We start from the raw sequence: 17,674 nt of genomic DNA on the forward strand, positions 1-17,674 counted from the left end.
GGACTGGTAGCGCTATAGAAATAATTAATAATAGTAGTAGTAGTAGTAGCAGTGGTCCCCACCATCCAGTCACGATAGCCCTAATGAATATGCATGGACCAGATTTGCATGCCTGACACCTCCATTATATGCAAATCTCTCTCATGCATATTCATTAGGGCTATCCCAGAAACCCGACTGGCTGGCAGTCCTCCAGGACAGGGTTGGGGACCATTGCTCTAGAGCAGTGTCTCGCAAACTTTCCGGCCAGCAGCACACTAAAGCCAATGCCCCGGCCAGAAGGCACCCAGAAGTGCATGGGCATCGACACGATGTCTGCACATGCGTGGAGGCTCATCTGGCCGCAACCTGATTTGGTGGAGGGATCCGGGAAGAGGGTAAGTGCGGGGAGAGGAGGACAGACGCCAGCAAGGAGGAGAGTCAGCCGGTGTGGATGACTCTCCTCCTCACCACGGCACACCTAAAATCTCAGGAGGCACACTGGTGTGCCATGGCACACAGTTTGCAATAGGGCAGAGCTTGCTATCATTCACTGTTGAAAATGCGATAGTGAAACGCACCCTTCCCCCCACCCCACCCCACTGACAGAACTGGAGGTGGAGGACTCCACTAGGAGTAGAGACAACAGTGACTCTAGGTTTTAAATATTGACCCAATAGAATTTGTCAATAAACCTGCAAGCTCTCTTCTCTCTCAAGCTTTATTTCCCCAACTTTTCCAGAAAAGCTTTGTCAGCTTTCAGCAGCGCTTCAACAGTACACAAATTTATACCTTCACTAAAGAAGTTGTAAATATGTGCATGTACTCTATAAGTGCACATGTGTATTTTATAAAGTACACCCCTAGGAATGCCTATGCACAGATCACATAAAAGTAGACTTTGTTTTGCTGACTGCCTTCCTTGTCCAGGTGAATAGTCTCACACAATTTTATAGGAGCCATTTCCACACATAAAGCATGCTTTATACCAAGGAGAAGCTTTATAAAATTACCCCCATAAAAGAAATGCAACAGCTGAACAAAAAGAAGCCATCTCTAGTGCAGTAAACTAACTATAAATAGCAAAGAACCTGGAAGTGAAAACCTCTCTGTTTTATCTCACACTAGAAGAGAGAGGAGACAATTGAAACAAAATAAGAGAACTAATGCCTTGTTACCCTCAAAGAAGAGAGCTTTGATCAGAAAAAAGAAAAATCAGGAAAATGCGAGCCAATTCAGAAGTACAAGACCAAATAATAGACACATATGAAGTTAAGTCACAGCTGCCCTATATCTAGGGCTCAAATGAAATATTAGTATGGGCAGAGGGCACTTCTGGTGATGTCACAGATTTATTTCTCAGAAAAAAATTTCATTTGAAAAGAATCATAAAATACACATCTACCTGCTTGGCTCTTTATACAATATTTACAAGGAAGTCTCAACATAAACTATGCACCAAGAGTAACAGCATCTTGGTGTAACAGAAGAAGTTCTTTAGCTCTTGGGTAACTGGATATTTCTTAAAACTAATGGAAACCTAGGGAAACTCTTCTGTCAAGAATTAGAAGAGTGCATATCGGGTTACAAGCTTAATCTATCTAAAACCGAAATAATGCCTCTCCACTGTCCTGATGTTAAAGAGGACCTTGCTAAATACGGCTTCTCATGGTCCTCTAATAAGATTAGATATTTGGAAATTTACTTTGGACCGTCACTAGAGGATACAATATCGTACAATCTAGACTTTCTGATTACCAAACTTAAACGGCTTACGTCCTATTGGTCACCACTCAAGCTTACATGGTGGGGTCGTTTGGATACTATAAAAATGATGTTAGTTCCGGTAATTAACTACATTCTTTCCATGCTTCCATGCCTGCTCCCGATATCGGAATACAAGAAAATTGAGCACATTTTAGTTTCCTTTCTTTGGAATGCTAAAACCCCTCGAATTAGTTTACAAAAACTTAAATGTACTAAACGGAATGGTGGGGTTAACTTTCCTAGTGTATACGACTGTCATTTAGCTTTCCTTTTACGTCAAAGCATGCTATGGAATGATCCATCCCAACTTACATACATCCCGCTGTGGGCCACTTTAGAATCGATGGGAGACCCCTTATATTTAAAACATGCCGCTCTTATGGAGGGACTTGAAGAGTTAGACTTACATCCGGTAGCAAAATCCACTATTACCGCTGTTAGATCAATAGACCGCTTGATGGAGATTCCTTGGTCCTTATCAATATTTGCCCCAATCTGGAATAATCCTGTATTTAGAATCCAGAACAAATTGATCTCCTGGAAATTGTGGCAGACACATGGTATTTGGAATATCTCCAATCTATTTGATGGATATACCTGGTTTACATTTGAAGATATTTGCAGGAAACATAACTTGCCTCCGTCACAATTTTTTAGGTGGCTTCAGTTGACTCACTGTATTAAAAAGATTCTAAAAACTAATACTTACAAGTTGGACATGCCTTCATATTTCACAGCATGTATCACTATATCAGACTCTGGAAAGGCTGCCTCTAAATGGTACAAACTTCTCCAAGGTTATAAATTTGCTTCTGTGAGTTCCATTAGGGAAATATGGCATAAAGAGCTCTCCTTAGACCTAGACGAACCTACTTGGGGTCACTTATGGGTCTCTGCTAGTAAAGCTCTCCACTCTTCCTCCATACTCCAATCAGCATTCTTTTTATTGCATAGGGCATACTGGACCCCTTGTAGGCTAGTTAAGATAGACCCCTCTGCATCGAAATTGTGTTGGTCTTGTAAAATGCACGAAGGTTCCTTAAGACACATGATTTTTGATTGTCCAATGTTGGCTCACTTCTGGAAATCAGTTTGGTAAAATATCTGTAAAATACTCTGTATACATGAAAACTTATCATATGCTATTATCATTACTGGTATGCATGCATTGTCAACTCCTATTACGGAAGTTGAAGGTATCTTACTAAGAGGCCTCCTTTTGTTGGCATTACGGTCCATTTCTTCTAACTGGAAAACTCTGGATACGGTTACACCTTCCCTATGGTGGTCCAACATTAATATAGTCGTTAAATATGAACTGCTTTATGCTCGTAAAATGGGCTCTTTACGCCGATTCCATGATATATGGGACCCTGTATTGAATTATTGCTCCCAATGTGTGTAACATAACCAATATATAAGGTTTCTTTCTGATATTTGACTGTCAGGAACTGTCTTCTGAATACACTCATATACCTGACTCTCATTCCATATGAAATGCTGTATATATATATATGTATATTGATGCACATCTATGTAACGAATCTTACATTTATGGATCTGTCTTTTCATTTTCATATTCTTCTGTGACACAGATGATGAATGTCATGATCTTTATACTTCTTGATTGCTGTTTGCTTTTATTTAGTTTTGTTTTATGTTACATATAAACTCAATAAAACTTATTGAACTCAAAAAAGAAGAGTGCATAGGATGAAGGTAAAAGGAAAGATAGACTCAAGGGTAATCTAAAAATATAGTTCTCTATGGAAAGGGATTTATAGGGTAAGGAGTGCCAGAGCCAGAGCCAGTGCCTCTCCATCCCCCATGTACCTCTTGAAATGTTTGCCAGCACAAGCAGTACCCTCCAACTACTGCTTGCATCGGCCACAACCAGGAAGTGACATCAGAAGAGAGATGAGGCCGGCATGAGCAGCAAGTGGAAGATGCTGCTTGTGCTGGTGAAATTTAAAGAGGTACATGGGGGATGGAGAGGCACTGGCTCTGGCACTCCCTGAAAAGATGGCGCTCTGGCAGACGCCCCCTCCCCCCCCCACACACACCCCCTTACTACACCATTGAATGCAGGGCTATTTGCTGATATTCAGTGGCACTTAACTGGTTAGTGCCACTGAATATCACTACTGATCAATAAACGCAAAGCTGGCTATTTTGTGGGCGATCCTGCACTGAGCCAGCACTTATGCGATTAAGTGCCAGTATTCAGCATTTAATTCCTCTAAGTCAGAGACCCGTACTTCCAGTTCCAGTTAATAATGTCAGGTAGCAGACTAGGGACCATTGTCAATAGTTCTGCGAGTGACGCCAAACGCAGCTCTAAGGCTCGCACAACCGCCTCCGTTATCTCATCTTTTAGCAACAGTCTTGGTGAGGCTTGCGTGGAAGAAAGCAAGTCTGCCATTTTATTGGCTTGCGACTTACTGCTGGTCTTGTCATGTTTGTGAAAACTGTTCAACATGAAATCTGAAGATTTTACCACAGACTTGTCCATAAAGATTTCCTTAAAGAGTGTTAATGCACAGTTAATCAGTTAATAAATATAGCCCTAAGCCTTTGGAAAGGAGGAGAGGAGAGGCTTCCTGCTGTTTTGGTGGCAAATTTTCTAGCTATGATACCTCTCAATAGTGCTCTCTTCCGCTCTTTCTTACTCTCAAAAATGATCCAGTAAAGTAGTTTGACAATTACTTTGAACACAATTCATACCCAATGAATGATGAACTGCCATGGGTTAAAAAGTGGTTAAATTTATTTTTCAATGTATTTATCTGTAAACACAAGTACAGAGTATACATAGATTGTGTAAAGATCTCCTTGTTATAAAGGCAATAGAACTATGCACAGAATGAACATACAGGGGTCAACATTCAGCGACAGTTATGCAGTTATAAATAACTTTATCCAGATCTTTATATAGCCAGTTAAAGATATCCAAATATCGTTATCAAGATATTCTAGTTGAGATATCTGGATAAAGGCAATTAAATAACAGTGGAAAATCAGACTTTATAATAAATATTCACTCAATAGAATGACAATGTTAGTGGTTACTTAGGCCCAAATTCTCAAAAGTTAGGCAGCAGTAGGCATCCTACCGCCACCTAACTTAAGTGGTTTAATTGGTGATATATGATGTGGTAATTGACCACTTAGTTTAAAACCAATTAAAATCAAATTTTTTTTAAAAAAATGCAGGCAGGCGCTTGTAAGTGCCTACAAACAACAGCAGCCAACTCTCATCCACCGAGGCACCTACCAGCGCCTATGGCTAAAATAGGCATGGTTTACACCAGAGGTTGACGTAGGTGACAGTAGGTGCCTCTATGAGGCGATTCTCATCAAAAGTAGGCACCGGAAATGTAGGCCTGTAAAATCCTGGCTTACATTTCTGGCACCTTTTGACGGAGCCATGATTCTCTAAATGGTACCATCGCATGACTGATATGCGATAGGCGCTGCTTTTTAGAGAATCCAACTTTTTTAGATACCTTATCTTACATTACAGATATAATTTTATGTAACATGTATAACTCTATGCAGCATATATGATTCTATGTAGTGATATGCTGCTTGTAACCTGCCTAGAATGCCGATTTGTAAGGATTCAGTGGAATACAAGATTGCACATAACATAACATTACTATCTGGGTAACTTTTTCAAATATCCCTAGACCACTTTTTAAAAAAAATAAAATTTATTTATTTCAGTATTTATATACCACTTATAGCGTAAGTGGTTTACATTCAGGTACTCAAGCATATTTTCTTATCTGTCCTGGTGAGCTCACACTCTATCTAATGTACCTGGGGCAATGGGGGAATTAAGTGACTTGCCTAGGATCCCAAGGAGCAGTGTGAGATTTAAACCCACAACCTCGGGGTGCTGAAGCTGTAGCTCTAACCACTGCACCACACACTCCCACACACCAGCTCTTGCTCTTCCTTTTATTTATCCACTTAACATTTGTGCGAACAATTTATTTATAAGAATGTATTCATCGTCTTTTTGAGGGAATTTCATTCAAGGTGATGTACAGCAAGAATAAGTCAAACAAGCGATAGACAATTACAGCAGTAAAAATATTCAAATAATAATACAAGGTATGGCATGATATTCCATATTATAATGTCAACCCAATACATAATAAAACATTTTAATAGACAGCATAGGTTGTAAGCAAAGGTACAGAGAAGGGCGACAAAAATGATAAAAGGGATGGGATGAGGAGAGGCAAAAGCGGCTAGGGCTTTTTAACCTGGAATAGAGATGACTCAGAGGAGATATGATAGAGGTTGAACAGGTAGATGTGAATCACTTGTTTACACTCTCCAAAAATACTAGGACTAGGGGGCATGCGATAAAGCTACTACATAGTAGATTTAAAACAAATTGAAGAAAATATTTCTTCACTCATTGTGTAATTAGACTCAGGAGTTCATTGCCAGAGAATGTAGTGAAAAAAGTTAGCTTAACAGGGTTTAAAAAAGGTTTGGATAATTTTCTAAAACAAAAGTCCATAAGCCATTATTAAGATGGGCTTGGGGAAATCTACTGCTTATTCCTAGGATAAGCATCATAAAATTGGTTTTATTCCTTCAAATCTTGCCAGGTACTTGTGACCTGGGTTGGCCACTGTTGGAAACAGGATACTGGGTTTCATCGACCAGTAAAGCAACTCTTATGTAGAATAACAGGTCTTAAATAATAAGGAGATTAATTTAAAGAAAGTATATTATTGTTATTTGTATAGCTTTGCCAAGCCTATACATAAGACATATGAAACAGTTCCTGCTCCTTGAAGCTTATAATCAAATCAAGACACACATATAAAATAAATCAGAGACTTAGGGGGGAAGTTATCAATTGGATGTTTGACCAAAAATTATCCATTTAGTGGCCCAGGATTTTTGATTAAACAATGAACATATCCAGATAACTCCTGAAGTCCTTCTGAAGACATTTTGTAGCAAAAAAGTATAGAATATGTCTGTTATTTCCATAAAACTTTGCACTTTTGGCCAGGATAATCAAATCAGATAATTTGCCCATTTAAAACATGAAAATGCCACTTTTACCTTTTCATTCTTAAAATGTCATAAAAAGCAACATATGAATCACAATTAATATGTATTTATATTGAAGTCCGGTATATCCTGGTGGAAGCACTCACTTGCACCTCTGAGAATGCTCCCATGTTCTCCTTGAATGTCTCAAGATGAGCAATATGGACTTTGAAAGACATCCTATAGCTCATTTTACTGTAGTTATGTACCAGATTCTCAACCAGATCCACACAGTTTTTGGCCTTGGGGTTGCCCAGGACATAGATGTAAGATCGGGGGGGACCGCAGGGGCCATGGCCTCCTCAAAAATTAGCAGTTGGAAGTATGGCTCTCCCGACTCCTCCACCTACCACCTCCCCACTGCTGTAATTTAAAATCTTCGGGCAGCAGACAGCCCAAGGAAGCAAGCCTCCCGCCGTCAGCCTGCCCTGAAAGTGTTCTTTTTGCAGCATCCTGCCTAGGCAGGAAGAGGAAGGCTGAAGAAAGAACACTTCTGGGGCAAGCCAATGGCAGGAGACTGGCTTTGTTGGACCACCAGCTACCCAAAGATTTTAAATTTCAGTGGTGGGGAGGTGGTAGGTAGGGGAGTCAGGAACTGGGGAGAGGTTGTACCACATAGAATCCATCTTGGGAGGGGGGGGCTTGGGTTGGGAATGAGGGAAGGACAGATGCTTCTTAGGCTGCAGGGGGAGGGGGGTTGGGAAAGAAAGGAAGATATTGCATGGACTGGGAGGGGTTTGGGAAGGACAGATGCTGAACGGGCTGGGGATTAGGAAGGGAGGGAAAGAGAGATGCTGCCGGTAGGTTAGGGAAGAAAAAAAGAGAATTGATGGACATAGGTGTGTGGAGTGAGAGGGAAATAGAGATGGTATACTATACATGGGGAAAGGAAGAAAGAAGGAGAATTGTTGGACATGATAGTGGTGGAGAGGAGAGAGGGAGAAATGGAAAGAGGGAGAAGTCAGATTCTGGAGAAGAGTGATGGAAGGAGGGAAGAGCGAGATATCAGACCACTGGAATGGGAAGCAGAGAGAGATGCCAGACCATGGAATAGAAGGGAAAGAGGGGATAGAGATGCCAGACTGTGGGAAGGAGAGGAGAGAGATGCCAGACCATGGAGAGGAGAGAAGAAGAGAGATGTTAGACCACAGGAAGAGGGAGGGAAGGAAGGAGAGATGCCAGACCATGGGAGAGGAGAGAAATTCCAGGCTATGAGAAGGAGAGGAGAAAGATGCCAGACCATAGGAGGGGGAAGGGGAAAGACAGAGATGTCTGACCACGGGAAAGGGATGGTGCACAGGGATGGAGGGGAAGGGGAGACAGAGGGAGGAGATGGTCACAGCAATAGGTGCAGCAGGGAAGAGATAAGAAGAAATGCTTATTATGGATAGATGGAAATAGGGGAGACAAAAGAGGGAGGAGATGGTATACATGGATAGATGGGAAGGGAAGACATGGAAAAGTTGATAGATTTTGAGTTGAAAGCAGAAAAACAGAAGAAAGTTGAATGTTAAAAGTGAATGCTAAAGATAGATGTAGGACAGAAAACGAAGCGAGAGAAAAACAGCAAATGGATAAGAAGACCCTGGAAACATAGTTAAGAGCACAGACAGAAGGAAATGTAGCCAGAGACTGAGAAAAGATAGTTAGAAAAATAAAATCACAAGACAACAAAGTTTGGGGAAATTATTTTATTTTAAATTTACTGATTGAAAATGTGTCAGTTTTGAGAATTTACATCTGCTGTCTATATTTTGCACTGTTCTAGGAAAAATGCATTTGTTTCTAATTCTCTGGGGTTATACTGCATGCAGTCTTACCTCTTAGAGTTTTGTTTGTGTATATTAGGACTTTTAGTTTGTAGTCCTGTAGTTGCATAGGGGTCACCTGTGTTCTGCATGTGTGATCAAGGCCAGGTGTTCTGGAGGAATATATGTTGAGAAATATATAGTGTGATTTGTGTAGTTTAACTTTTTGGTTAACCATTACGTGTTGTTAACAAGATTTATATTGTGTGTATGTATGAAAAATGAATAGAAAAAATTGTATTACAATTAGTACTATTATTATGGGGTTGGAGTTTGGGCAGGGTCTGGGGTGGAGCTTTTGCCCTCCCCTAACAAAGATGTGTTCCACTGCCTATGGCCCAGGAAGCCCCAAACCACTGCGATAAAGCTATTTCAAGCCACTTTCTCCTTCCTAGTTAACTTATTGGGAAATTCCTTGCTCTCCATATCTTCTTTATCTGTGATCCAGAGAAGACACCAGTTTTGACCTTTGCCTCAGAGAGATTAGGGAAGATGTCTTGAAGGTACTTGAAGGCTTCCAACTCCTTATCTAGAGCTCTGATTAATTTTAATTAGGTCCAATTTATTTCTTTATTTATATAAAACTTTTTTTATACAGTTTACCAAAAAATGAAACAGTTTACATCAGTTAAAATGTACATAAGATGTTCAGTGGTGGCATCAGCACTTTCCGGGTGTCCACCAATGATTCCCATTTGATGATGTTTCTCCCCACAGAGAACTTGGTCCACTGTGGCCAGTCCCACCTTTGGTAATGCACCTTTATGTCCCTGTTGTCCCAAAGGCAGAGAAAGCAGGGAAACTTGAAAAAAAACCACCTTGGAGATCCATTAGGAATAGTACCATTTTGAAATTTTCGATGACCTCCCTTGTCATACCCAACATCAAATGCGAACCACTGGTGGAACCCCAAAAGGTACTGATTCAATCATTAAATTGAAAATAAAATCACATCAAATTGAGCCTAATTAAACAATTTGGTCATCTTTGTATAACGTCAATAAAATACATGTTAATTGTGAGTCACATGCTGCTTATGACTTTATAAGAATGAAAAGATGAAAATTTGGCATTTTTGACATTGTTTTAAATAGGTAAATTGCAAAATTTGACTATCCTGGTCACAAAAGCAAAGTTTTATGCACATAACAGATATTTTCTATACTTTTTAGGCATGAGCAATTAGGAAATTATACTTATGTACTGCCCAGGAACAAAAATCATGTTACATAGTGATACCAACCCTGAAATGTGTTTAAAACATGTCAAATAATAATATCCATAGAGTATAAACCTATTGGGGGAATCCTCTGATATTGCAACTGCCCTAAAGTATGAGCAGTTGAGCCCCAGTTGAGCTTTAAATATAATTATTGATTTTCATGGTCACTGGGTTTATTAATATATATGGCATTTTTGTATCATATTCCTTCTGCCCCACTTTTGTGTTTGTATACACAGGAAAGCCACTGTTTAAAGTTTTTACCTGATATGTCTATAAAATGTTTTTGCATGACTTTTAAATGCAAAGTGAACTCAGGGATTGCATGGTGACCCCCATCACCACAAATTTGCTTTGTAACCCAGGCCCATCTCCTCCTCATTACCATAGGAAAGCTTGGTGTATATCAATTAATTAATTTCAGTGATAAATAAAAAGATATTACAATGAGTACAATTACTAGAATATTTAGTAAATGTATATTTTGACATTTTAATATTTAGCTTCATCAGCCCTCCCAGACGCAGGTGGGCCAAGCAGCATCACAAGCCAGCCTTCTGCATTTGGCTCACAGTCAAGCATCTATGTCTCAAAGCCCAGTCCGCCAGCCTTCTTCTTCTTCCTCCTCCTCCTCTTCCTCTTCAGCTCTGAGTGTTGGCCAATTAGTGAGCAGTAAGTATTCTCTCCTTTCCTGTTGATCTCTCTTATTCTGTGCCTGTCTGTTGCATGCAATATAGTATCATTGCTTCTTGCTTTGCTCTACAACTTGGTTAATCGTATAACCACTTATATTTTAAAAAATTATTTTTAAAATAAAGCACAGTACAAGTGATAAGGTCCTGTACAGTGAAATCATGACAAAGGAAAATTTGCACTTCACAAAATACAGCAACATATATTTGAATCAAGTGGATTGTACTTGAAGCATGTTAAGATGCAACTTTTTTTTTAAATGACTGAGTTTGAAATATATGTAGAGACTACAGCAGGGGAGAGTGTGGCGCAGTGGTTAAAGCTACAGCCTCAGCACCGTGAGGTTGTGGGTTCAAACCCACACTGTTCCTTGTGACCCTGGGCAAGTCACTTAATCCCCCCATTGCCCCAGGTACATTAGGTAAATTGTGAGCCTGCCAGGACAGAAAGGGAAAAATGCTCAAGTACCAGAATAAATTGATGTTAGCCATTCTGAGCTCCCCTGGGAGAACAGTATAGAAAATTGAATAAATAATTATTTCAACATACTTTCAGTGGCATACCAAGGGGGGGGGGGTGCGCCCCGGGTGCCAGCCCTAAGGGGGTGCTCCCGGCCTTGTCGTTCAGTCCCCCCCACCCCCGAAGGACCGCTTGCCCCACTGACCTTCCTGCACCACCTGTGAAGCAGCCCGCAGCAGGATCGCGAAGTCAGCGTCAGCGATCCCTGCGCTGCTTAGGCGCTGCTTCCTGCGCCGCGATCCCGCCCCTCCTCTGACGTCAGTGTTTTTTATAATGGGAACAAAAATGGAAGAGAATTAATGTGTGTGGGATGAGGGGGTAACAATTTCTTCAGCTAAATAATTCAATCCACTTCAAACAGACATAGGAGAACTCACGCACCATTCACACACCCTCCAACCAAAAACGTCAAAAGAAAAAAACTGTTTGACAACCTCCTAGCCATTCGAGCTGCAACACTCGACCCCCAACTCTACAACCAATTGACATTGACCACAGACTGCAAAACCTTCAAAAAGAAATAAAAACCCTTCTATTCAAAAAACACATAAAACCGAACTAACACAATCAGAACTGTCCCAAGCATCACCTGCAACTACTCCATATGTACTTCTGATGTCATGACAATTCAGACATAATTTATGTTATGTTATGTTATGTTTGGAATATAAGAAAATTTTCACTGCCTGTTTCTATTTTGACCATTTATTCTGTTTCATGGTCATTACAAAAAATATTTTTTTACATGGGGGGGGTGTCAAAAAATGATGGGCCCCGGGTGCCACATACCCTAGGTACGCCACTGCATACTTTATAAAATAATTATGCTTCACATCCTTAATCCTATCAAATACTCCATCCTTTTCTCCCTATGTTCCCCCTTACCCTTTTGTCTCACTACCCCTGATGTGAGCTGCTGGCTAGTAGCTCATAGTTCATTCATAGTTCCCCAGATATGCACAAATAGCCCCCTCAGATACACAAAGATCAGATAGAATACTTAACTTTATTACATGCTAAATATAGGTCAGTTAAAGCAGATAATCATGGCAATTAGGTACAGCTGTCAGGAATCAGATAAAACCCAGTGATAGCAGGTTGTAATCCTAGTATGCACACCTTCAGAAGCTGGTCAGAGCAAACTTAAGGGAGAGGACACTTGCACTGAGGTCATAAAACCTCTTTTCAAAGGAGCAGGTGTCCTTCCTTGTATGTGAACAAGCATCTCACCAAATAGCAAAAATACAGTAGATATATCCTCCGAGTTTAGGAGGTGATGGTAGCCATAGCCAATGGAAAAATGTATAACTACTATATATATAGTAGTTATACATTTTTCCATATATATATTTTTAGTATTTTTTTAAACATGATTGCTCTGTATTTCCTAGCAGCTGCACTAAGGAGGGATGTTATCAATGTGTGCCACCATTAATATGGGTTATTTGACCACAATTCATATAATTTTAACACAGGTCCCATTTTATGCAATAAGAACCAGGACAGATCAAATCACTAGTCTCATACGGTTGAACATTTCCAAAATGACATTTTTATCATATGGAGAATCCAAACAAAAGACAAAAACTGTGGAGTCGATGTTCTTGATTTAAAAAAAAAAAAAGTTTAAAAGTTTATTAATTTCCTGTTATGATTCAATTGACTTTTAAAGTTACTCATCAGGTTTTTCAGTGTAAGCCTTGAATAATTTTTTAATTAGACTGTTGTTACCTCACATTGGACCCCGACGAAAGCTTTTTTAGCCGAAACACAGACCATGTCGAGTCCTCCCTACAGGGTCTACAACTTACATTAATTGAGTCTGTTGTCTTCTCATTATTTACATTGCCTGCACAAGGATTGGAACGAAGCCCCTCTGTTGGTATTTTAACATATGTATTAATAAACTTTTTAACTTTTTAAAATCAAAAACATCAAGTCCACAGTTTTTGTCTTTTCTTTGCGTTTTCCTTCTTACCTGTGGAACTGCTGGGTGCTCCCTTGTTTTTGATTTTTATCATATGGCCCACACCTTGGGACATTAGGTATACCTTATTCCTATCTTATGTTCTATGCAATGGGCCCTGAAAGCAAGCCACTGAATGTGCACACTGCTAAAAACATATGAGGGGCTGCTGAAAAGTTCTCAGCCCAACCAAGAGGAAAATGATGTGGAGCCATGATGCTTACAAGTTATTCCACACTTTTCTTGACACTTTTCGTTTCAATGATATGAAATGAAACGAAAAGTTATCAAGAAAAGTGTGGAATAACTTGTAAGCATCATGGCTCCACATCATTTTCCTCTTGGTTGGGCTGAGAACTTTTCAGCAGCCCCTCATATGTTTTTAGCACTGTGCACATTCAGTGGCTTGCTTTCAGGGCCCATTGCATAGAACATAAGATAGGAATAAGGTATACCTAATGTCCCAAGGTGTGGGCCATATGATAAAAATCAAAAACAAGGGAGCACCCAGCAGTTCCACAGGTAAGAAGGAAAACGCAAAGAAAAGACAAAAACTGTGGACTTGATGTTTTTGATTTTAAAAAGTTAAAAAGTTTATCAATACATATGTTAAAATACCAACAGAGGGGCTTCGTTCCAATCCTTGTGCAGGCAATGTAAATAATGAGAAGACAACAGACTCAATTAATGTAAGTTGTAGACCCTGTAGGGAGGACTCGACATGGTCTGTGTTTCGGCTAAAAAAGCTTTCGTCGGGGTCCAATGTGAGGTAACAACAGTCTAATTAAAAAATTATTCAAGGCTTACACTGAAAAACCTGATGAGTAACTTTAAAAGTCAACCGACCAGGTTACCCACTCCCTGACACCACATCCTCAACCGACCAAAAAAAAACAAAAAAAAAAAAACCTAATTCTTCCTACCGATTTATTACCTACCAACGCCTGGAAAAAGATTTGATATGTAATGTAATATAACTGCTCTCATCCAATGTTACCAAGTCTATACTCATTCTGTAACTATGTCTTACCCTAAATGTCACGTACCCTCCTGGAAATGTCCAGCTTCTTCTTATGTAATCCGCTTTGAACCGCAAGGTACAAGCGGAATAGAAATCACTAATGTAATGTAATGTAATGTAAGCATCATGGCTCCACATCATTTTCCTTTTGTTTGGGCTGAGAACTTTTCAGCAGCCCCTCATATGTTTTTAGCAGTGTGCATATTCAGGAGCTCACAAAAGCCCCTTTGAGACCACAGAAAAGAGCACTGATAGGCTTGATCTCTTGTTATATGGTTATCATAAGATATTTTTTTAAAACGTTTGAATTTGGGAACGTCCTTTGGGAAGTTCATCTTTCTTACCTGAACTACCTATTCTTTTGTGTGACACAGTGTTTAAAGCTACAGCCTCAGCACTCTGAGGTTGTGGGTTCAAACCATGCTGCTCCTTGTGATCCTGGGGAAGTCACTTAATCCCCCCACTGCCCAGGTACATTAGATACATTGTGAACCCACTGGGACAGACAGGGAAAAATGCTCAAGTACCTGATTAAATTCATGTAAACCATTCTGAGCTCTCCTGAGAGAACGTTATAGAAAATTGAATAAATCTATCATAATAAAACTCTTAGTGCACATGCACACTTTAATCTCCGTGCATCGTGCTTCCATGTCGTACATGCGCAGTACAATAATTCACCTGCCGCCGATCACCCGTGCCTGCCTCAGCTGATTTCCTGTCTCCTGCCCTGATCTCCGATGCTGGCTGACTTCCTGCCTTCTGCCTAAACTGCCAGGACACCTCTTCTTCTCACCCCCTGACCAGCAGCGGCAGCAGCCACGGTTTCATCAAGCAGCCTCGGGGCCTTTGCTAGGCCGGCCCACTTGGATATTGCTAGGCGGGCCGACCTAGCAAAAGCCCCGAGGCAGCCTGGATTAACAGATGCTGGAGAGGGGGAGCAGGGAAGGGAGAAGGGGTACTACTGGACAGGGGGAGGTAAAATGAAGGGAGAAGGGCTACTGCTGAACAGGGGAACAGGGAAGGGGTATTGCTGGACAGGGGGGAGGGAAAAGGGCTACTGCTGGACAGGGGGAGCAGGGAAGGGATGCTGCTGGACAGGGGGGAGCTAAAAGGAAGGGAGAAGAGCTGCTGCTGGACAGGGGGAGCAGGGAAGGGTACTGTTGGACAGGGGAGAGGTAAAAGGAAGGGAGAAGGGCTACTGCTGGACAGGGGAAGCAGGGAAGGGGTGCTGTTGGATGGGGGAGGTAAAAGGAAGGGAGAAGGGCTACTGCTGGACAGGGGAAGCAGGGAAGAGGTGCTGCTGGACGGGGGAGGTAAAGGGAAGGGGGAAGGGGTACTGCTGGACAGGGGGGAGTAATAGGAAGGGAGAAGGGCTACTGCTGGACAGAGGGAGCATGGAAGGGGTGCTGCTGGACAGGAGGGAGTAAACAGGAAGGGAGAAGGGCTACTGCTGGACAGGGGCAGCAGGAAGCAAAGAAAGAAAGGCCTCAGCGCCCCATTGTGCTAAACATTTACATATCTATTCTAGCACCCATTAATGTAACAGGCTTAAACACTAGTAAATAAATAAAACATTTTCTATAAGCCAATTGGCTGATGAAAGTACATCAGGTATAGGGACCTGTACTAAAGCGCATCAAGCAGTTCCCAAGTGTATTAGCATGTAGTAACAGGTGCCTCATGTCCATAACATTTACTGTTTGCTAATTCATGTAGCAACAGTTTGCAAGGGGTAGAAAAGATGTGTAGAATGTATATTTTACTGCAATTTTAACATATCTCACAAGAGAACTCTTGCTTAGGAAAAACATAAAGAAACATCATAAAAAGAAATTTGCAAAATTGAACAATCTGAAATATTGAAGTATTCAACTATATTTTCCTTAGACCACAGTAACTAAAAGGAAGGGAGGGGGGGTGTCACGATAGATTGAAGAGAAACTCAAATACAGATATTACATATCAGGAATAGATTTAACAGCTGAGTTCCTTATTCCCAAATGCTATTCTATACTAACTAAAATGTGTACAATGGGTGTGCTATGGGCACAGCAAAATAAAAGACGGCCTAAGCACACAACAAGAAGCCAGAAAAAAGTAGTGGCAAGGGGCTGTCAAGCCTGAGATAATTGAAAATCCTTTATTCAATGAACCTGACACCGGCCGTGTTTCAGTGTGCAAAAACACCTGCATCATGGGTCTAGTGATATGTTTTGTGTAAAAGCGTAGAGTTGGCTTGTGACGTGGCTACCTTTCACTTTGCACTGGTTTCTTGGAATTACGATTTGGCATTTTTTCATAACAACTCACCACTGGGTTATTTGTATTTTTTTTTAATCATATTTCACTAGACCCCTGACAGAGGCGTCTTTACACACCGAAACACGAACCGTGTCAGGTTCATTGAAAAAAAAAGATTTTTGACAATCCCAAGCTTGATGGCCCTTGTTGCAACTTTTTCTGCCTTATGAACACAGACAGCAGTTACAGCTACAGATAGCATGGATGCGCTTATCACCTCCTGAAGAGGAGGCTGTAAGTGTGCTACCTACAGTTCATCTGGTGATTGGTGATTCCTGCATGAACAACCCCCCTCCCCCATCAACACTCAACAGCTCCTGGTCCTTAATAGGGGTTCTCTGGTGTCTGGGGGAGAGAGGGACAAGAGTGATTCCCAGATGCTCCTGCTCCATTACTCCAAATTCAAATGGAAGCTAACTTTTCCATTTCTTTCAGCATATTCTGAAAGTGTTTTGTGGGGGGAGTTTAGGGGCAATTCATATCCTTTTTGCTTCTTCTTGATGATATGCCACCTCTTCAATCTGTGGATTAATTGCTGGGGAATATGTCATTACTTAGAGCTACAAAACTATCTTTGTGTAACTAGAAGGTTTCAGGAACATATCTAGAGGGCCTTTAAGTGCTAATACTACTTTTTTTATTTCTTTATTTTATTGTATTTTTATTTATATGCCATATACTTGCAAACTACTATGTATCAGCCCTTACAACGAAAGGGAAAAAATGACATCATCGGGAAGTGAAACTAATAACATACGAAGGGGTTTTGAAAAATTCTCAGCCCAATCAAGAAGAGAATGATGTGGATATGGTTCGATCAATGATCATGAAACAATGTCAAAACATAAGAATCTCGTTTCTGCAAATTGGCACTTAACGAAATTAGATACCACTCTTTTCAGCTGCAGTGGCAAAATAACACTCAGAATGTAGGAAGTCAGTTGGTTGAGCTGAGAACTTTTCAGCACTACCTGGTATCTGAATGTTGCTGATAAAGCAGATTAGTGTTGGTGATGCATTGGCTAGAAGGACAGGTATCATACTTGGGATAATTAGTATGTTTATTATATTTATTGCTTTGTTATATTGTTTTTGTATTTGATTGGATTGGATTTATTACATTTGATTTACTGCTAAGACAAATGTATTAAGCAGTTTACAATACTACAGTTTAGATAAAATTATAATACAACTATATCACAAATAGCAATTGCACAAAATAGCTGACAAAAAAAAACAACTTCTTCATATTCAATCACTTTTAATGACTATCCAGAAAGGCAGTTTATAATAAGAATTCAGTAAATCAACGA

At 40.5% G+C, this 17,674-nt stretch overlaps 1 protein-coding gene across 1 annotated transcript in view; it reads left to right on the forward strand.

Annotated features, from left to right (window-relative positions):
- LOC117354891 (POU domain, class 6, transcription factor 2-like) overlaps positions 1-17,674 on the forward strand; it is a 225,168-nt gene that overhangs the window by 172,907 nt on the left and 34,587 nt on the right. Inside the window, exon 9 of the mRNA XM_033932847.1 lies at positions 10,362-10,530. Within this exon, the coding sequence (XP_033788738.1) occupies positions 10,362-10,530 (169 nt within the window). The remainder of the gene's footprint in view (positions 1-10,361; positions 10,531-17,674) is intronic.

The sequence above is a fragment of the Geotrypetes seraphini genome, chromosome 2 (assembly GCF_902459505.1).
Source record: "Geotrypetes seraphini chromosome 2, aGeoSer1.1, whole genome shotgun sequence".
Classification (NCBI taxonomy): Eukaryota; Metazoa; Chordata; class Amphibia; order Gymnophiona; family Dermophiidae; genus Geotrypetes; species Geotrypetes seraphini.